The following is a 22704-nucleotide window of genomic DNA, read 5'->3' on the forward strand; positions in this document are numbered from 1 at the left end:
CAAGTTTAATTCTGGGTATAAGCTTTCATGTGCACGTACATATCTGAAGAAGTGTACAAGCACACAAAAGCTTATACCCAGAATTAAACTTGGTTGGTCTTAAAGGTGCCACTGGTCTCAAACTTCATTTTAGAACATACACGAAGCTCTTTGATGACTTGCAATGCGCCATAAAAATGTGAAGTGTTACTTCACCAGTAATCATCACCAGTAATAAATGAGATTTAATTGACCTTTTCCATACACACACACACACACACACACACACACAAGAAAGGGGAGGAGCTATGACGAAGAAGAAGAAAGAAGAAGAAGAAGGGATTGGATTATACCCCGCCCTTCACTCGGAGTCTCAGAGCGGCTTACAAACTCCTTTCCCTTCCCCTCCCCACAACAGACACCCTGTGAGGTGGGTGGGGCTGAGAGAACTCTGACACAAACTGCTCTTTTTCAAGGACAGCTGTGCCAGAGCTTGTGACTGACCCAAGGTCACATCAGAGGTGCAAGTGGAGGAGTGTGGAATCAAACCCGGTTCTCCCAGATTATAGTCCGCACACTTAACCACTACACCAAACTGGCTCTCAGTGGTAGAGCCTCAAACTGACTCAGTGGCAGAGCCTCTGATTTGCAAGCAGAAGGTCCCAGGCTGATTCTCCAGCTAAAAGAAAGACTTCTACCTGAGACCCAGGAGAGCTGTTGCCAGTCTGAGTAGACAGCACTGACCTTGATGGACTAGTGGTCTGATTCAGCCTGTATGCGTGCAAAAAGGGTGGGAGTTTACTGACTTGCAATGCGCCATAAAAATGTGAAGGGTTACTGTTATCATCATCATTACCAGTAATAAATGGGATTTAATTGACATTTTCCATACACACACACACACACAAAAGAAAGGGGAGGAGCTATGACGAAGAAGGAGGAGGAGGAGGAGGGGGGGGATTGGATTATACCCCGCCCTTCACTTGGAGTCTCAGAGGCAGGCAAGGGCAAACCCACTTCTGTTCGTCTCTTGCCTTGACCTGGATGGCCCAGGCTAGCAGGGTCGACCCTGGTTTGTGCTTTAGGAGATCCCCAAGGAAGCCCAGGGTTGCCGTGCAGAGGCAGGCAATGGCAAACCACCCCGCCTCTTGCCATAAGCCGGCTGTGACTTGATGGCAGTTTACGCACACACACAAGCTTGGTTGCCACTTGGTGGTCTGTTTTTCTCTTTGGCGCATCCCTGAAAGTTTGGAAACGGTTCAGTTTGCAATGGAGCATTTTATCCAAGCAGGGCTTTTTTGGGGGGGGGGGGGACACACGACAGGTGCCGGAACTTTCAAGAGGGAAATGAATTTTTCAATCTGCACGCTGAACACTCATGAACTTTTAAACATTTCAAAAAGGATTTTGTCGAAGAGGTTCCAGAACTCCGTTCCGGTGAGTTCCCCCAGAAACAAAAGCCCGGCATAACCCACGTGTCAAACTGACCTCAGCGTTCCCCCGCAGCCAAGCCCCCCTTTTCAAGGGGCCTGCCATCCTTCCTCACTGTTGGCAGTCAGCCACGCATCCCCTCCTACTCACTTCTCGGGGTCATTAATTCTCCCACATGCTCCACCAGCTTGTAAATGCTAACTTTCCATTGTGAAGCCCACTTGTCTGCCCGGCCTCCACACAGATTGCAGGCGAGCCTCTGTGCTCCTCGTGCGCAAGCCGTGCTGTGAGGCACTGACCGAAGTGGCCTCAAACGTGGTTCAGGCCCACACGTCCTCGGGGGGCGGGGCGGGGGCATAAAAGGAAAGCGGCAGCCCATGACGGCGACTTACACGCGTTAGGAGAGCCATTGGGGAGGGGCAGGTAGGAGCCAGCCCGCCACGACTTGCTGCGGAAGTTCTTCTTGCACCTGCCGCAATCCTGCCCGGTGGTGTTGTGGTCACACTCACACTGCAGGCTGCCCTCCTTGAAGGTGCACAGGCTGGCATGGAGGTTGCATTTACACCTGCAAGAGAACCCAAGCAAGGCAACTGATTTACTTATTCGTTCATTCGTTGGACAGTTTCTGACCGGCTGCTTGGCTTCATTCAACCACAAATTCACAGAAAGGGAATCCACTCAGAATGCACGAGCGATGGGAAATTATCCCTCCCGATTGTCTGCACTGGGGTGGCCAAGGCTGGGTTTGAAAATTCCCGATTTGGGGGTGAAGGGCGGGGTTTGGGGAGGGGAGGGGAGGGACCTCATCGGGGTGCAATGCCGTAGAACTGACCTTCCGAAGCGGCCGCTTTCTCCGGGGGACGTGATCTCTGTTGTCTGGAGATCAGCTTGGCAGCCCGAGTTGTGCCCTGGCCCTGCTTCCTCTCTGCTAGCTGCCCCCTCCACCTCCCCCCCGCAGCCTCTGGCTGCTTCCACAAGGAGGATCTGCTCTGCCTTGGCCCTCAAATTGCAGCGGGGTTTTCAGAGCATCCAGACAAAATCCATGTCCTTCTCTAGCTTCCCCTCCTTTGCTCTGACGTTGCTAGAAATACAGGAGACAAGAAAGTGCAAAACTTGCAAGCCTTCTCAACCCTGTCCAGTCTTATATTCCGCGCCTTCCTGCCTGCCTTTCTCCCCCTCTGCCAGCCATTCACAAAAAAGCCCTCCGGTGGTGCAACAACATGAGGCATGATGGGCACAATGGGATGGGCAGGGAAAACCAACCAGAGAATTGCCCCGTGGGGATGTTTCGTTGTGGCAGCGAATGTGGGGGGTGGAGCTCTCCTGGAATCACGACTGATCCCCCAACTATGGAGATCGGTTCCCCTACAGAAAATGGCAGCTTTGGAGGATTACCTCATACCCTGGCTGAGATCTCTCCTGTGACAGTCCCTTTCTCCCTGCCGAGGGGACCCACACAGCCTCTTATGAATTTGGGAAACAGAATCCACTTTGAATTGTAAACCTTCCCGTCAGTTACGAGATACTCTAAGGCAGAGGTGTCAAACTCATTTACAATGAGGGCCAGATCTGATGTAAATGTCACCTCGTCGGGCCGGGCCATGTGTGCCCTAAAACGCAATGCCAGGTACTGGAGATATAAACTTGATACAAGACAGCAGCTGGTAACCTCCACGTTGGTGTGTCCTCACTGCAAGGCCCCACGGGTTGGGAGGAGGGTGCAGAGGAAAACCCATATGGGCGGACTGCAGAGCCAGTGTTGCAGAACTGGGCAGATGCTCCCAGCTGTTTGACTGCCGCAGAGGAGGTTGTTCCGCCATGCTGAAGCCACAATTGGAGTGGCTCCGCCCACTTCCCCCCTGAGCAGTCTCCTGTTCTCTCCCTTGCAACAGCTGCTTGTGGGCCTCATACATGTGGGGCCTGCGGAGATCCCAGAATTATAACTAATCTCTCAGTTAAGGAGATCGGCTTCCCTGGAGAAAATAACTTATTTGGAGGAGGATTGTAGGGCTTTATACTCCACAGTAAAGTAAAGGTAAAGGTTCTCTTGCTCAAAAGCCAGTCGACAACCCTGGGTTCAAATCCCTACTCTACCAGGCAGTACACTGGGTGACCTTGGGTGTCAGACCCCTTGTCAAGAGACTCTCAACAACACTCTCTTTGGCAGTGATTTGTTTAATGAGATATCTGCATGATAATCTTATAAACCTCGATCATGTCACCCCTCAGCTGTCGTTTCGCTTTGGTTTGGAGAAAAGATGGCTGAAGGGTGACATGATCAGCAGGTAGAGAAAGAAGTCCTTTTCTCCCTTTCTCACAATACAAGAACTCGTGGGCACTCCATGAAATTGCTGAGCGGTCGGGTTAGAACGGATAAAAGGAAGGACTTCTTCGCCCAGAGAGTGATTAACACATGGAATTCATGGCCACAGGAGGTGGTGGCAGCTACAAGCATGGATGGCTTCAAGAGGGAATTAGATAAGCATATGGAGCAGAGGTCCATCAGTGGCTATTAGCCACAAGGTATAGATAGGAACTCTTGGTGATGCTCTGTATTCTTGGTGCTTGAGGGGGGGTGTCAACAGTGGGAGGGCTTCTAATGTCCTGGCCCAACCGGTGGACCTCCTGATGGCCCCTGGTATTTCTGGCCACTGTGTGACACAGAGTGTTGGACTGGATGGGCCATTGGCCTGATCCAACATGGGCTTCTCTTACGTTCTTATGTTCTATTACCTGAATACTAGTTGTTGTTGTTGTTGTTGTTCAGTCGCACAGTCGAGTCCGACTCTTCGCGACCCCATGGACCAGCTCCTGCCAGGCCCTCCTGTCTATTACTACTACTATGTCTACTAGTAACTGCTATTAACAAATTTTGATTCTCATTTACTTCACTTTTTATCATCGTTCGATGAGCTTTTGGCTCCCTTTATTAATAAACTTGAGATTAACTCTAAGGATGCCAGGCTCCAGGTGGGGCCTGGAACTACAGCTCATCTCCAGACTACAGAGATCAGTTCCCCCTGGAGAAAATGGATGCTTTGGAGGGAGCACTCTGTGGCACTGGAGCCCAATGAGGTCCCTGTTCTCTCCAGGCTCCACCTCCAAAGCTCCAGGAGTTTCCCATCCTGGACCTGGCAACCCTACTAAGAGGACAGGAGATGGATTCTCTAAAAGGGGGGCACAAGAGAAAGTCAGAATGCCATTGGAGGGAAGCAGTCTATAAGGCACAGGGCAGGGAGTCGCAGCCTGTCAGCAGGGGAGGCTGGAAACTTAAACCTGCTACTTGGGAAACTGCTGGGGTGGCATAAACACTACTGAAGGTCCTCAATTTCAAGGGCGAGTAACACACGATTCGCTTCTCCTCTGCCAGCACCCAAGAGAGCAATCTCCAAAGGGTGCTGTGAACATTCCAAGAGCACGAGTTTCTCGTGATCCACCAAGCCTGCCTAGGCCTGAATGTCATTTGTGCATCACCGGTAGGTTTGCTGGCTCCAAAACAGAATCACGGGAGTTATTTTTGATCCCTTGCTCTTCTTTGCAACCAACTGTTTACACACAGTCCAGGAAACAGTTGGGCAGGCGGCCCCCTCTCCCGCCTCTCATATACCAGATGACGCTTTGCTCCGCTCCAAAATGCAGGGACCAGGAGGCTCATTCTGAGTCTAAGAGGGCACCAGAGACAGATTTGCGCTCTGAAGCACAGGGCTGCCAAATGCAGCAAACGGGATTTTGGAGAGCTGGTTCCTGAAAGCTCTGAGGAAGGCAGACCGCGGCAGAAAGAGCTCAAAACTATCAGGCTTAAATGCCTGGGGAGTGCTGGCAGAAGGAGGGAGAGCTGTCTTTCTCTGCCAGGTGATACAAATCAAGACTGCCTGGTGCTGGGGCACTGACGGCTCCCTCTGCCCACCCCTGTGGAGAGGAGTTTCTGCACGGCTGTCCTCACCCTCTTGCATAGGCAATGACCCGCGTGCAGGTGCTACTATGCCTGAATCTCTGAATTATTGAATGCCCATGGCACACTGGCTTTCTCTCTTGCTGCAATTTCTTTCTTTTTTTTTTTAACAAGGAAAGCAAAGTAGCAGGTCGTGGCAGGTCACAGCCCCATCACCGTGGTGCAAGACCCAGGACGGGAACAGGAGTATCTCACCCACGGGAATAGGCAGAGAAGGCGTAGATCTGACCCGGGAGTCACAGAAACCTGCCTTATAAGGAGTCAGAGCAGTGGCCCGTCTAGGCCAGGAGGACTGCCTTTCCCAAGGGACAGCAGCCCTCCACTGCACTGGGCAGAGATGTGCTCTTGACACCTGCTACCTTTACCTGGAGAGACTGAGGAGTTTGAGCTTGGGGGCCTTCTGCGCGCACTGAGCTGCACTCCCAGGAGATGGAGGGCGGCACCCAGGAACCGGCTCTCTGCATCCTCCTCTCTGTCCACTTCAGGGGCATCTTCTGGGAGTTAACCCGTGCAGTGCTCTGCTTAGGAGACAGCGGCCAGGCTTCGTGGATGCCTGGTAGCTAGGAGGACCCTAGACTCGGATTCTCTGCTCCCTGCCTGCTTCCACAAAGGGATTTCTTCCCCCCACCTGAGCATGAGGATGTCCCTGTGGTAAACGTTCGTTTAACAGGCACGACTTGACTTGTCTCCCCCTTTTTTCCTCTCCTTTGAGAAAGAGAAAAAACAAAAGGATCGGGGTCCCCCCCCCCTTAGGTTTTGCAGTGTGGCTGCAGGCAGAGCCTCCACCTGCAGTAACCAAAGGGCACTCTGCATGTGGTCAGAGACCACATTCTCTCCAGCTAAATAAACAATCTCCCCTTCCGATAAGGGAGATCCAGAGTCCAGATCCCAGTGTAGGAGCCTGGCTTCTTAAATGTAATGTATTCAAAGCTGTCTCGAATGCAGGATCTGTGGTGAATCATCTCATAAGGAAGCAATGTTAAGCTTCATCCTGGGCTAGGATCCAAATACGGCCAATGACATCACTAGCCCAGGAAAAATGTATCCAATCACTTCAAGCAAGTCCCCGAGTGGGAACGATCGTGATTGGCTCTTATGCGCTCAATCGTATTGGTTGTTACGTGTATGATAGGCGTGGCTATATTAGCCGGGAAATGTTTAAAAGCAGGACAGCTGCAATGTAAAAGCTGTTCTGCCTATCAGATGTGGATCCGTGTTGGAGAACTATTTGAGTTGAAGAATAAAGTTGTGTTCTTGCTGAAATCACTCTCCGACTATTTGTTAAGCTCACGACTTAACATTAAACAGGCTGCCTTATTGGGGCGGGGGGGGAGAGACTGCAGTGACTGCAGTACCCACCAGTCCGGAGGGTAATATGGGTGGGTATTTGGAGGATGGGCCAGACAGGAAAAGGCTCAGTCCTGTTGCAACTGGGCTCTACGTGAGCCACCCTAACAGTTGCAGACAGAGGAAGAGGATTCCCAGTCTGCACCTCACACTTCTTTCAAGTATATTTTTTCCATGCATCTAAAAGTTCATCGTACTCTTCTCAACAGAAGCATGCGCAAGGTGACTAATAAAAATCCAGGACGAGACCAACAACTTGAAACACAAGTTGACAACAGCCTAGTTAGCGGAAGAACAAAAGAGGGATTTTTGTATAAACCCCCTCCCACACACCCCAACAGCAGGTCAGGGAAAAAGGAAAGTTTTTAAAAACTGCCTTTAGAAGAACAATAGGGATGGAGCCGAACAGATTTCTCAAAGGAGAGTGTTCCACGACGGCTGGCTACAGTCTTGCCTCCACGTGAAAAGGAATACAAAGGAGGGGTTCGCTGGCAGATCTGAAAAGCTCGGGAGGAACATGAGAAGGAGAGATTCCCTGAGGTACTCAGGAAATTCGCATTCGCAGCATTCAAGGTTAGAACTAGCCCCTGGAATTGAGCCTGCGAAGAAAGTGGAAGCCCGTGAAGCAGCAGCTGGGGAGGTGAAATCTGAGGGCAGCCCTCTCAAGTCATCCGGCAGTGGCCTTTGGCTCCGGCAGGAGTTCCCAGACTTCAAAGGCAGTCCCACAAGAGACAACAGGGCAGCAGCTGAATCTAGAAGGCTCTGAAGGCCCACTCTGCCCCAAATACTGGAGCCGACGCAGATCGTGATGAAGGACCAAAGCTGGATTTCGCAAGAGACAACAGGGCAGCAGCTGAATCTGGAAGGCTCTGAAGGCCCACTCTGCCCCAAGTACTGGAGCCGACGCAGATCGCGATGAAGGACCAAAGCTGGATTTAGATTTCTCTCTTTAGGGAAGTGTCTTAGAGGCATCCGTCAAACTAGAGAGTACGTGGAAACCTCAGCCTTGACTTGATCGGCCGTTTGGGTCCCAAATGGTAATACCAGAGTTAAGGTTTAGGGAAGTGTCTTAGAGGCATCCGTCGAACTAGAGAGTATGTGGAAACGTCACCCTTGACTTGATCGGCCGTTTGGGGCCCAAATGGTACTACCAGAGTTAAGGGATTAGCACAAGAGCCCAGAAGATGTTCTTGAGCAGTGGGGTTGCACAGAAGAACTTCCCCAAGAGGACTGTGGGGGCAAGAGGGAGGCAGCTGGACAGGAATCAGTCTTCAACCCTCTCTTGAGAGCTTCACTGGGCAGGGATCAGGAGAAAGGACCAAGGCAAGGGAAGCAAGGTACAGTCTGCACATCTCTCCAGGTCATATTAATAGATGTGTTTTAAAAGCAAAAACACGTGAGGAAACGTCTTGTTTTAAGAGGGAGCAACAGATTAAATTGGTTGTAGTCCTTTGAATTAAGCCTTCTCTTTATTAAGTTGCAGCTAATATTTCCCAAGGCTTATCTAGCTCGGGGAAAGAAGGTCCTGCAAAGAATTATGTATGGGGGAAGCATGTAGAGTCCAGCCACGTCTCCATTTTGCGGCAGCTGCGATATGCGCCCAAAATAACTAGGTACCCCTTTGCCCTACCCTCCGCTGTCCCTGATCAGCCATTTCTCACTGTCGGGCCCCATCTGCAGGGCAAAAAATAAATACATTTCTCTCATCCAAAGGATCAATTCTGCTAGAGAATTGCTTTCTGAAGTCAACCTTTGAGAATCATCAATCTAATCAGAAAACAATAACCTGTGCAACCTGACCCCCCAACACAGCACTTTTCAGACCAATCAATCAGGATGCATTATTTAATAGTGAGCGGTGGAACAGCTCCAAACAGCTGAGGATCCCTCCTTGTGCAGCTGCTGAGACTCCCTGGAGTAAAGCCTCCCATTTCCCCTGGATCCTTACCCACTCCCTACCGAAGCCTCCAATCCCTGGTAAAGTTTTAACTTGGATTTCATTCGGCAGTTGCTTGACCATGAGGCCAAGGACACAGATATCCACTTGGAAACCGAGCATCTTTTTATCTAACTGACAATCAGCTGTAGAGCAGAGTAAATACTTTCAGCCTGGTCCCTGAGGCTGAGAAGGAATACAAGTCCTGCTCCACATTTTCTTGTTCATCTTGAATGGATGCTTAGTTGAAGATCTGAATCGGGGGTCCCCAATGTGATGCCTGAGGTGCCCGCCGACACTTTTTCTGGTGCCCATCGGGTGTGTCTGGAAAGTGGGCAGGGCCATGTGGTGCTTTTTGCCCAGCAAGACTCCTGATTGGCCACTGGAGATTTGACTGATTTTGAAAATTCTATTTTGTGAGCTACCGGCATTAAAGTTGTGAGCAAGCAATTCTGCGGCTACTGCATGAATCAGTTTGCTCTGGAGCCCTCCTTCCTGAGCTAAGACAAAAATCTGTGAGCCGGAGGCTAAAAAACTGTGAGCTAGCTCACGCTAACTCAGCTTAGAGGGAACATTGGAGGGCACTGGTCCCCAACGTGATGTTGTCACCTCTGTAGAACATCATCATGTTGGGGACTTCCCCGCCCCCTCCAGGAGCACCCCCCAAAGTCCCACACCGGGGACTTGGAAGGACCGGGCAACCCTATTTGGAGAGTGGACTGTATAGCATTATACCATGCGGCGGTCCCTCCCCTCCCCAAACTCTTCTCTCCTCAGGCTCCACTCCCAAGATCTCCAGGAATTTCTCCACCTGGAGTTCGCAACCGTAACCTGAGTCCTGCTTTGTTGACCGGGAAGGGCAGCCCCCTAGCAGTTACACCAGGCCCAACCAATCCAGAAGCTTCATTCTGCCTGCCAATGACAGAAGCTGATGCTACACACTCCTGCCTCTCCTCTGCCCGAAGATGGCTCTATGGCTGGAGCACACAGCGGACTGCGTAGCTAACCGGGCGAGCCAGCCTCAGCCTGGACACCTTGTCATAAGAGGACATGATGATGATCGAAGACTGGATTTGCAGAGTCAAAAGTCCTTGCTGTGGGGGAGAAAACGGAGCAACGACACTTCCAGCCATCTGTGCCCTGGTGGAATATAATCAGATGGAATTCTCCAGGGCTTTATCCTAATATGGTTAAGTCAGAACGGCCCTGGAGTAGGTGGCAGAGGCCAAAAGCGCATTGCTCGTTTATGTATTTTTAATGTGAGTCCTTTCCCCTTTCCCCTTCCTTGGAGAAAACGAAGCAGCAAGGCATCGGAAGCTGCCGACTGGACACGCAAGGCTCTGAGCTGAGTGTGCAAGGAGGGCTGCTGCAGGACACTGGGGAAAGTTAGCGGTGACAAGGGCACCGTCATCTTGTCGCCGCACACCACATCTGTTTCTGTGAGTCAGCATTTTGAAGGCCGGGCACAGAGGCAGACCGGTACCGAGCCAGCATAAGGCAAGCAGGGAAGGAGAACTGTAGTTTCTAGGCAGGAAACAAAAGGCCTCAGGTTCCCTTCTGACCAAGAGTTGCCCATGACTATCGTAAAACTACCTTATGCATAACAGGGCCACTTGGGAGTCTCAAGAACTGCACACCAGTGACAGAGGCATAGCCGGAAAGGAAGGAGAGACCTGCATCACATACAGCAGAAGATTTTCTGCCGTGCACCTGTGGCTCCAGAAAAAGAACGTCTGTACTTAGCTTTTAATTCCGCGTGAATGGAAACTGGGAACAGCGAAAATGAAGCGGGTCAATGCAGTTTTTGGCATGGAACAGTTCTAGGACTGATCACTGTATTTACTCAAATACAAGACTGGGGGGTTCGGCCAGGTATGCGATCAGGAAGAGAGCGAGACCGGGTCGGCTTAAATTCACATACAAGTTAACAGTTGTGCCAATAATAAAAATCCTTTTCTGTATAACATTTGGCCGGGGGGGGAGGGGGGCTGTCCTTTCAGTGTAGTCTTCCATCCTCGATCCCTTCCAGTCCGGCTTTCGCCCGGGTCATGGGACGGAGACTGTCCTGGTCGCGCTGACAGACGACCTCCGTAGGCATCTGGACCGAGGCGGCGTGGCTGCTCTGGTGTTGTTAGACCTGTCGGCTGCGTTCGATATGGTCGACCACCAGTTGCTGGCCCGCCGCCTCGCCGACGTGGGGATAAAGGGGCTTGCCCTTCAATGGCTCGTCTCCTTTCTCCAAGATCGGGGACAGAGGGTGGCAATGGGGAACCAGCGGTCCCGAAGGCACCCCCTTGAATGTGGGGTGCCCCAGGGAGCCGTGTTGTCCCCAATGCTATTTAACATCTATATGCGCCCCCTCGCCCAGATTGTCCGGAGGTATGGGCTTGGGTGTCATCAGTATGCTGATAACACCCAGCTCTATCTGATGTTGGACGGCCGTTCAGACTCTGGTCCCGACGACCTTTCTCAGGCGCTACAAGCCGTGGCTGGTTGGCTCAGACTGAGTCGGTTGAAATTAAACCCGGCAAAGACGGAGGTCCTGGGCCTGTGTCGGACCGGCCGGGAGTTGGGGCTCCTTCTCCCGACCTTCGGCGGGGTGCCTTTGGTGCCTGTGCGGGAGGTTAGGAGTTTAGGAGTGCTCCTGGATTCTTCATTGACAATGGAGGCCCAGGTGGCAGTCACTGCTAGGTCAGCCTTTTACCATCTACGGCTGGCCCGGCAGTTGGTCCCCTACCTCAGCCGCGAGGACTTGGCCACTGTGATCCACGCGACGGTCACCTCGAGGTTGGACTACTGTAACGCTCTCTACTTTGTGCTGCTTTCACACACACACTGGATAATGCATGATTTTAGCAATTATTTGCAATTGGATGCTCCTACGTAAGGCAGAGATGTTCCGCCAGTCTTTTGGTTGAGGACAGCGACGGTTTCCATCCTAGCTGGCACCCTCCTCTTTTCTTCTTTTTCCAATTTCCGTCTTGCCTGCTTCGGCCTCCTCCTTAAACCTGCCCATGCGATGGAAGAACAGTCCAGAGCAGGTTTCAGATCAAATTATAAACGCCGTCGGAAGACTGTGAAACTTTGGGATGAACTGATTGTTGGTTTTTAAACTGTATTTTTGTATATTAATTTACTGTAAATCGCCCAGAGCCTTGGGTACTCAGGGATGGGGCGATTCAGAAATTTAATAAATAATAATGTGACACAGGAGAATCTACTTGCAAGCAGTTGCCAAAGTGTATTATCCAAGATGTGCAAAAGCAGCCATAGGGTCCACCTTCCAAAGCAGCTATTTTCTCCAAGGAAACGGATTTCTGTAGTCTAGAGACCAGCTGTAATTCCGGGATATCTCTGGGCCCCACCTGGAGGTTGGCAACCCTGAACCTTCCCCCCACTTTCCTCCTCTGCCGATAGGAAACACATTGCAGAAGTGGGAAACCTGCTAATGGCTTCAGTCCAAAGATGGGATTTTGATGACGGCTCTGCAGGAACTGTTTTCTCTCGCTATAATTGATGGGCCTTTAATGAGTCCCGTGGGGCCAGGCAGTTGAAGGGAGCTCTTTCCTCCCAGTCTCCAGAGAAAGTCCCTTTTTCATCTGATCTTAGCTCTTCGAGAAACATGAATAAATATCACCCCTACTTCCACCTCTCAGTCCTGTGTCCCTCATTCTTTTCTGCAACCTATGCACAAAACGCAGCCCTTTGGCAACTCTTTGTTCATGAAGGAGCACCATTTTGACATGATTCTCTGCAAAGGCTTTGACGAAATTGAAATACATGAATAACATTTTTATTAACACTGAAAGCTAGCCTGCCAGTGTATGAGAAGTGGGATTTTTTTAAAAAAAGAAATAACAGTGCTATGATACAAGTACTTCAAATGAGAAAAATAACAGTGAGCAATGTGTGTGAATTCTCTGGGTGACAGCTTAAAACAATTTCTAATGTGAGGACCAGTGGTCCCTCTAAGCTGAGTTATTGTGAGCTAGCTCACAGTTTTTTAGCCTCTGGCTCACACATTTTTGTCTTAGCTCAGGAAGGATGGCTCCAGAGCAAACTCATTTATGCAGCAGCCAAATCGCTCGCTCACAACTTTAATGCCAGTAGCTCACAAAGTGCAGTTTTTGCTCACAAGACTCCACAGCTTAGAGGGAGAATCGGTGGGGACACACAAAAGAGAAACAATGTAAGGCAGGTTCCTTAGGATAGCAATAGTTACTTAGCATTTTCATGACAATCACTGCTTTCTGCTCCCTTTCACATCTGTCCTCATAATGCCTAAGAGGTAGGCTTCTATGACAATACTGCAAATACTGATCCCTATTAGAAAGTGGGGGGGGAATATCTAGCATTTGCATAGAATGTTTTAATAGTTCAAAGCAATCCATATGCATTACCTCCATAAATTCCTACTACAGCCCTGTACAGTAGGCCAATATTAGTAATCTCATCTGTATTTCCTTTCTTTAGCATATGTACATTCGCCCATCTGTGATTCACTAAACATATAACACAGCCCTATGTTCAGCAAGACCACTGTCTACTCTGGCGGGCAACACTTCTCCCAGGTCTTTCCCTGCTGTGTGAGATCCTCTGATTGGAAATGCAGAGGTGGAACGTGATAATCACTTAGCTATGATGACCCCTCCCTGTGTGAGAAAGGAGGGGAGAGAATGAGGCACAGTTGTCTCGCTGAAAGCTGCGGTGTGAATCTGTGGGCCGAGCAGGACTTCTTGGCTCAGCATGGAAAACCTTCCGTTCTAAACACCAGCTTTTAAGCACAGAGAACATGTTTCACCACTACCAAGGAATTTGCGAACATAGTTCTCAGCACTTTCTGTCTCTAGGTGACCCGAGGTTACATGGTATACCCTCATCTGCTCGGAGCTACCATGATTCTGTCTCTAGGTGACCCGAGGTTACATGATATACCCACATCTGCTCGGAGCTACCAGGGAATGAAGGATAGATGGAAGCCATGGTTTTTTTTCTTTTCTTGTGTCGAGGGCTGACTTTCAATAGATCGCAGCGAGGGAGCTGCTCTGCTACGCACGAAACCCCGACCCAGAATCAGGTCATCTACGAATGATTTAGCATCGGTTTCCCCACGAACGTGCGGTGCGCTCCGGGCAAGAGGCAGCCCCCTTCCGGCTGCGCTCCAGATCTCGGGGCGGACGGCTCTCCACACCAGGGCCCGCCTCCGGGGAGAGATGGAAGCCATGATGATAGTATGGAACACTAAACAGCACACTGTGATCCCAGCAGAAGGGTGAAGGGCACAGACAAGAAGACTAGCGCATTTAGAAAAAGGTAAGAAATACATTTCGACTAATAGCAATCTTTTCCTTTCTACTTGTGCTGGTTCTTCTTAACTGGCATGGTTTTATTTTTCTTGGATTGTCCTGGGGTAGACAGCCCTGGCTGGTCCAATCTCCTCAGATCTTTGACGTTAAAGAGGGTCGGCCCTGGCCAGTATCTGGATGAGACACCACCAAGGATTACCAGGACTGCAACGCAGAGGCAGGCAATGGCAAACTACCTCTGAATGTCTCTTGCCTTGGAAAACCCACTGGGGTCGCCCAAAAGTCAGCTGTGACTTGACAGCCAAAACAAATGTGGGTTAGTAAGGCATATGTGAGTTCACAGATGAGCTAGTTTATGAGAAAGGGAATACGTCAGGAGGCTATTAAAGAAGGACAAGGAATCCTAACAGGGACGCGAGTTTTGTCTGTAATCCTCTGGGCCTTTTGCTCGTACACTTTCAAGATCACCCCTGTGTTCCTGAGGGCTAGAATCCTGCTTTAATTTTAAAAACAAATGCTGAAATTCTCGGGAATGCAAATTTTGCACCAGATTCCACATAAAAGGCTGTGTGGCACCTGAGCAGCCCTAATTATGGGCAGGTGAGTTCTGTCTGAATGGCTTGGAAAACATGCATTTCCCTTTGGCTTACTCTCAACTCCAGACTGAGAGAAGAGAAGACAAAGACTGTGATACATATGTGTATTTTCCCCTGGGCTTGCGCCGATTAATTTTAAATAAGTTATCACCCACCAGTCAGTGTTACTTACATAAAGAAGTTTTTAAACAAGACATTTACAAAGACACTTCCCAAGAAATGGATTGTGGGACATGAGAGATCTGAAGGACAGGATGCTACTGGAGCTCAGCTAAGACATTAGTGCAAACATCTACAGCCATGTGTACAAATGCTCTCTGGCCTTGATCCTGGAATGCAATAACGTCTGCAATTGTGCTTATTGGCCATATTCAAGCTGGGCTTTTGTAAAAGTCTCTTTCTATTAAGTGCTTTAACATACATCACTTCCCCAGTCTATTGATGAAACTGTATTAGGCATTCAAGGGTCGGGACAAAAACTCAAAGGATTTCTCCCCAACAAAGTCAGAGGCAGGTAATAGGATCTTGGCTATCCATCTCCTGATATTGGCAAAATGTCACTGGCACTTGGCAAAGGAATGTGCTTCCAGATGCTTCTCAGCATCTTCTCCTCTTAGCCACAAGACCTGCATTCTACCACATTTGCAAACGGAAGATAAGCAGGTTTACTTGGATGCAAAGTTCCATTTCATTCAACCAAGTGCAGATGCTTAAGACTGCAGCCTTAGTGGTCAGAAGTAGAAGGCAGATGCCACAAGAATCCTCAACAGCAGACTGAGTTGTTTTAAAGCAGCAGACTGAACAGGCGTCTCATGGAAAGACACCTGACATTCTAGAAGATGTCGGCTGCTGCAGAAAACAGCTCCACGTGTCCTCTCAGAAGACTCAACATGCTATAGATCCAGGTGGACAGCCGTGTTGGTCTGAAGCAGCAGAATAACGTCTGAGTTCAGTGTCACCTTTACGACCAACAAAGTTTCATTCAAGGTATGAGTGTGAATCCAGACACACCAGTAGGGTAGCTTGCCACCACCCTTTTACTATCCCAACTATTAGAAGCCAAAGGGCAGACTTCTAATCTTCATGGGAATAAACAAGATGCATCCGAGGAAGCGTGCCTTGCACACGAAAGCTCATACCTTGAATAAAACTCTGTCGGGCTTAAAGGTGCTACTGGACTCAAACTTTGTTCAACATGCTATAGTTTTAGAGGGTAGCTGTGCTGATCTGCACTTCAAATCCTGTAGCACCTTAGGCTAAGCAGTCAAGTCCTTGGATGGGAGACCTCCTTGGAATACCAGCAGTCGGGAGGTGGGGGCAGGCTTTATTCAGCCACCTCTCTGAAATAACCTCCAGGCCCCCCGTGGGGGTCAGTCACCAAAGGTTGTTATGACTTCCAGGTGCGCTCACATGCACATATAAAGAAATTAAAAAGCATATATAAAAAAAGATTTGTGGTGTATGAGCTTTTGAGACTCAAAGCCCCCCCCCATCAGATGAAGGGAACTTTGAGGCTCATGAGATCATACCCCCCAAACCTTGTTGGTCTCTAAGGTACTACAAGATTTTCATCTAGCAGTTCAACATGTCGTGTCCTTATGCATAAAGTCGACACACGGGCCAAAGAGGCAGAATGTGGGGCCATGTAACTCATAACGCAGGCGTCTCCAACCTTTTTGAGCCTCTGGACGCATCTGGAGTCCTCACACAGGGTAGCCGGTGCAACAACAAAATGGCGAAGCCAACCAGAAAATGTTGGGAAGTGAGGCTATGCACAGCCCTCGCTGTGACTCTTCAACGTTTAAGGAAGAAGCTCTGTTTAGCAGGACAGCTTTTAATCTGCACAGCCAATCAGAAGCCCCCCTGGGCACGAACCCCACCTGACCTTGCCTCATTTCTGGAAACAATTGGGAGGGTGCCAGAAAACACCCAGGGAAATGCTGATGATCGCCACTTTGGGGTCAGGAAGCAGTTTTTCTCCAGGCCAGTTTGGCCGGGGATCCTGGAGGTTCTTTTGTCATCTTCTGAGCATGGAACAGGGGTCACTGGGGATATGGGGGGGTATTTGTGAATTTCCTGCACTGTGCAGGCAGTTGGACTAGATGACCTCGGAGATCCCTTCCAACTCTATGATTCTATGACGGTGGGTGCCATGGCATTCAGGGGCACCATGCTTGGGACCCCTCTCATAAAGCAAGGGCATCCTGACATGATGGGGGCAGAGGAGATACAGGGTTGTTGTTTTCTGTGGCAATCCCATGTGCTGTAAAATCTGGGTCCCGCCACCTAAGGCCTGTTTTTTTACATTAGGCAGCTGCAAGTCCAGGTGCAGCCAGTCCTGCCTCTCCACTGAGAATTAGAGCAGAAAGCAGGGTTTAAATGGCTCAGAGCTATTTAAACCTGCTTTCTGCTCCTCCTGAAAAGCCATGGGGAGCAGAAAGCAGGGGTTTAAACTTTAAATGGCTCACACCAATATGAACTGGTTCTGTTTGTGAACTGGCATATTGATTTGTGGTTCGGTTCATGGTTCAGTCACAAACTATGAACCAAACTGCAAATATGTGGTTCATGCCCATCCCTACTGAGAATATCACTTTGCTGCCCATTGTTTTACAAATAGTTGTTTGTTGCATCAACAATTTTAGGAATTCACATTTTTTAAAAAGTTATGACTGTACATAAGCCCTGCTTCACACAGCCAGCAGATTTAAATCAACAGTCTGTCACTGTGTTTCTGACCATTAGCCATGAAAACAACAGCCTTCCTCTGTTGTCTCTTCCCAGTAACTGTCATATTGCCTCTGGACATGGAGGCTCCATTTAGCTTCCAGGACGGACAATGGGAATGGGAGAATGACATGTCTTAATGTTGGCCACAGGTATAAAAAGGCTACCAAATGGTATGGCCATAAGTCCTTTCTGCTTGTTTCTACAGCAAGAAACAGGTGCCTCGAATCCACTCACAGAAGAATCAACAGCACAAAGCAGGAAAAAAAATCTAGTAACTGTAGGAGAGGGTATCCCTATACAGACTGGAGGAAAGGGGAAAGTGTGGCACAATAAGATATGAAGCTAAGAAATGATTGACTGAATAACTGATTGAATTAATCCTTGGTCTGATAAATGCTTGGGGTGCCAATAGAATAACAGCAGCCACCGCCTCAATGAAAACAACCATAACTATCAACATCATTCCCCGAGCTTGTACCTCATAAGCACTATGTAGTATTAATAAACGTCACCAACTTGTTATTCCCATGGGGTCACTGAACTGGGGGAGTAGCTTTTATTTTTTTAAAAAATCAAATAAAGTGGGAGAAACGGAGACAGGGAGAACACAACAAATAGGCTTTGGAATGGCAGGAAGAGAAGTCTGTAACTGACTTGCTTCTCTCCAATCAGATTCCTTGTCACTGAAGCGCCGTGTCCCTCATCCAGTCCATTAACTACAATTATTCCTGATTAATTCTTGCATGACTTTGCACTGAGCCCAGGCAATCTGAAGATTCACCTGCCGTTAAACAGGGGAGAGATTTATAATTGATCGGGAGTCTGTGATGGTGTGTGTGTGTGTGTGTGTCAACACTGGGCCTCTTCCACCTTATTTGCCGATTGATCATTACGCAATGCAAGAAGAAAGTGAGTTGGGGGGGGCTTCCTTCACCTCATCTCAGAAGGTTAACAGCAGGAGAACTCTGCGTAGAGGGAAAGGTCTTTCCGCTTCCCTCTCCCCAGTTTCCTCCCCTCTGGTCTGACGCACTCAAGCCTTGCTAACCAAGGGCTTTCTCGCTTCTATTCCTGTCCCAGGTTCTGTGCGTCTCCAGTTACCCATTGGATCGATAGGGACAGGATGGAGGAAAAAGGAGGAGAAGAAAAAAGAATGTTATAGAAAGGAGAGAGGGGAGGATGCATAAAAATAAACTGCCCTCCACGAATTCCAGAAAGAGAGCCAGCTGAACCGACAGAGCTCACTTTTGCTGGATGTGCTGGCTCTAGTAATGGTTGCCAACTCCAGGTCAGGGATGCTTGGAGATTCAGGGATGGAGCCTTGAGAGGACGGGGCTTGGGGAGAGAAGGGATCTCAGCTGGATGTAATGCCACAGAGTCCACCCTCTGAAGCTGCTATTTTCGCCAGGGAAACAGCTCTGCAGTCTGGAGATCAACTGTAATTCTGGGAGTTCTCCAGGCCCCACCTGGAGGTTGGCGACCATAGCTCTAGTGCAGTCACAGACTAAGCAGAGACTCTGCAGCTGGAGGTACCCCCTGGTAGGCTGGGTTCCAATATTAACAAGGGTAACCACACACCACTCGATGCTACTCAACAGCCATTGTGGCTATTGCAAATCATCACTCAGCCATGAAGCACACTTTGCAAGTCTCTCTCTCTCTCTCTGACTAGCTGACATTATTGGGGATAAAAGAATTGGAAGAAGTGTAAAGTCCATTGTTTCCTGAACGGATGCCACAGAAATGGTTGGAGGGATGGAAACAAGCCATCCGACTGACAAAAGGAATCTCTCGCCACGTTAGCTGTATGAATGCTCATAGACAGCAAAGTATTTTTGTAATATTTACCCTGGGCTGCTTCTCACCTGTGATGCCGATCTCCAGCTGCAGATACCTGCTGGAAAATGTGCTTGCTTCTTCTAATAAATTATCCCCAGTCACTGCTTAGTGGTAGATGCATCAGTTACCTCCTGATAAACCAGCAAGTTCCTTTGCCAGTACAACAGCTAGCTGTAGGGGAGTTCTTGTACTTTGGCAAGTTTTGCTCAGCTTGTCCTGCCAATGAAGCATCCCTGACCTGATCTGACTTAAGCAGATGAAGTGCTACCTCTCGAAAAGGACTTCAGCCTATGAGCCGGGCAAGCCAGCACTAGTGATAGAAGAAGGAGGAGGAGGAGGAGGAGATTGGATTTATAACCCACCCTTCACTTGGGAGTCTCAGAGCGGCTTACAAAGTCCTTTCCCTCCCCCTGTCAGCTATGCTGCCATAACGGTTGGGGGTGGGATGCTTGCTTGCCCTGTGTACCAAGTACCACCACATTCCTTCTTTGCTTCTGTAACGCTTGCTTATCTATGGCCTTGCAGGTGGTGTGTAGTGTCTGGGATTCAGGGAACCGTGGGAGCGCTTTCGGTTCCCAGCTTCAGCTCTAACAGCCTGGGACTCCTTCTCCCACGGGCGGGAATGTGGCTAATTGGCCTAAGGAAGGGGGGGGGTGCATACGAATACCCTATATCCCATTATGCTTGTAGGGGCGATGCCATTCTTAACAGTGACTTTGTTACTGCATCAATAGCTCTGCAATAAAGTATAACCTTTCTGATAAGCATGTACTCAGTTGTTGGCTGTGGAATCTGACACCCCCTCCGGACAACAGACACCCTGTGCTGTAGGTTGGGCTGAGAGAGCTCTGACTCCAACACCTGTGCAACACCTGTAGCCATAGGAGGAAATGGCTATCTCCAGCTCTCTGGCCACGTGGTCAAGGGATACCACCCTCAGCAGCTGCTTCAAATTCCAGGGAAGCAGAGGGGTGCTCATATTGGCCTTAACCACATGGTAGGAAGTTACAGATAATCCTCCCTGTTGGAGTGAGCTCTGGCAGTCTCGCTCTTTCAAGAACAGCTCTGACAGAACTATGGCTTGCCCAAGGTCATCCAGCAGCTGCAAGTGGAGGAGTGGGGAGTCAAACCCGGTTCTCCCAGATTAGAGTCCGCGCACTTAACTACTGCACCAAACTGGCTCTATTATGGTGACAGTATTTTCTTAAGGGACATAAAATCAGTAGCTGGTTTCAGCTAGCATAAATGACTAACTCTGAGCCTGCTTCGGCGGGGAGGGCAGGGTATAAAATAAATAAATAACTCCCAAGTTTCACGGGATGGTCTCAGATGATCAGAAACCACACCGTAGCCAACTCCTGTGCAACACCTGTAGCCATAGGAGGAAATGGCTATCTCTAGCTCTCTGGCCACGTGGTCAAGGGATACCACCCTCAGCAGCTGCTTCAAATTCCAGGAAAGCAGAGGGGTGCTCATATTGGCCTTAACCACATGGTAGGAAGTTACAGACAATCCTCCTTGTTGGAGTGATGTATGCCACGCAGAAAACATCTTCATGGGAATCAGATCATTTGAATCTACTCCGAGTAACTCTGCATATCACACAGAAAACAGGGCTATAATACAAAGTCTGACCAAATAGTATCAGTCTTCATGGAAAGGCTGTCAACAACCATTATTCAAGTTTACGCCCCAACTACAGATGCTGTAGAGGAAGAAATCGAAAGCTTTTATGCAAGTGTCCAGGAAGAAACTCGTCATACACGAAACAAGATGTGCTGATAAGAATAGGTGACTGCAGTGCAAAAGTAGGAAGCAAAGTAGAATCAAATGTAGTCAGAAAATTTGGGCTATGAGTATGAAAGGAAGGAGAGCACTGCGTAGAATTCTGTGAAGGCAGCAATATGTTCACTGTGAACATATATTTCAGGCAACCGAACAAATGATTGTATATGTGAAGATCACCGGATGGCCAATACAGAAATCAAAGAGATTACATAACAGGAAGCAGAAGACGGAGAAACACTATTCTCTCTGCTAAAATAAGACCAGAAGCTGCTAAATAAGATGAGCTGAATAAAACTGAAGAAAAACACCAAAACATTCACAGTGCCAAAATACAATCTAAACAACATTCCTGAAGAGTAAAGACCGTGTAAAGAACGGATTTGCATTACTAAGTTCAAGTGAATGGGAAGCAGAAGAGCTATGAGTTGAAATCAGAGATGTTATCAAGGAAGAATGTACAAAGACTATTCCTGTAGCCAAAAGAAAGAAAAGGCCTCCCTGTGGATGACCAATAAAACTCTTAATGTTGCTAAAGAAGCCAAAGTAAAAAAGTGACAGAAATAGCATCAGAAGTCTAAATGCAGTGTTTAGCAACTTGCACACAGAGACAAAAACTATTATAATATCCAGTGCAAAGAAATAGAAGAGAACAACAAAAATGGAAGAACAAGAGATCTGTTCAACAAGATCCAGGAAATCAAAGGGATATTTAAACCACAATTAGGCATGATGAAAGATCAACATGGAAATACACTAACCCCACAGGACATAATAAAGAAAAGATAGGAACAATACACTGAAGACCTATACAGAAAAGATGATAGGATAACAGATTCCTTCAAAGAAGATTCTTCAGAAGAATAACCTGCAGTTTTAGAAAGTGAAGTGAAAGCCATATTCAAAACTGGGAGTAGATGGATATCAATAGAGCTGTTTTAAGAGGCCATCAAAATCTTAACAATATCCCAACAAATATAGAAAACAAAACAATGGCTCACAGACTGGAAACATATTCTGAAAAAGGAGATCAAAGAATGCAGCAACTATCAAAACATCACATTAATTTCTCATACAGTCTTACAAGACCGTTACTGTAAATGGAACATGCATTCTGTACACTCAACATGTTCCTCCATATTATGAGATCATGTGATTCTTTTCCATTTTTCACAGTGGCTGATAACACATCAGAGAATCCCCTAGTGCTTCCCTTTATGGAAAACAGGTTTCACAGCAGCTTGTCAGTTAAAAAAAAAAACTTGTAAATTTCAGCATTGGGTTTCTCCCCTTTGCTTGTATCTTTTCTGCTCCCTTTCATTCGATCAACTAATGCTAAAATGTATGCGTAACACCTGAACCATGAGGATTTAAACAGAAGGCACCTGCTGGACACTACCACATGGCTGCAACAGGGCAACTCAATAACTTTTTTAAAAAAAGTGACATTCCCACCCTGATTTAGAAAAGTGTGTTTTTAAAATTGTAGCTGAAGAATAAATACACTGGAGGAAAAAGAATGGTGCGTAAGGCGAGCACAGAATCCAAAGTCAAGATTAAAGGCCTACTGCTCTGAAAATCTGCAGTAAGATGTATATGCATAATGCACCGAAGTCTGTGCTGGAACTATACATTGAAATGCTATGCCTCTCTTCAGCTAAGTTCCATCTTACAGCCCCCTTCTGACAAGCCTTTGTCCAACAGAGAAAAAATGTCTTCATCAGAAAAAAAAGTATCTTGCTATTGGAAGACTTGATGGAAGGGAGTCCAGTCACTGGAATTCCGGTACCAGAACTGGGAAAGGCA

General features: G+C 48.4%; 1 protein-coding gene across 1 annotated transcript in view; it reads right to left on the reverse strand.

Annotated features, from left to right (window-relative positions):
• Positions 1–22704, reverse strand: part of NTNG2 (netrin G2) — a 128796-nt gene that overhangs the window by 40831 nt on the left and 65261 nt on the right. Inside the window, exon 3 of the mRNA XM_015421594.1 lies at positions 1803–1975. Coding sequence (XP_015277080.1) covers positions 1803–1975 — 173 coding nt within the window. The remainder of the gene's footprint in view (positions 1–1802; positions 1976–22704) is intronic.

Source organism: Gekko japonicus, unplaced genomic scaffold (assembly GCF_001447785.1).
Source record: "Gekko japonicus isolate JY-2015 unplaced genomic scaffold, Gekko_japonicus_V1.1 scaffold1642, whole genome shotgun sequence".
Lineage (NCBI taxonomy): Eukaryota > Metazoa > Chordata > Lepidosauria > Squamata > Gekkonidae > Gekko > Gekko japonicus.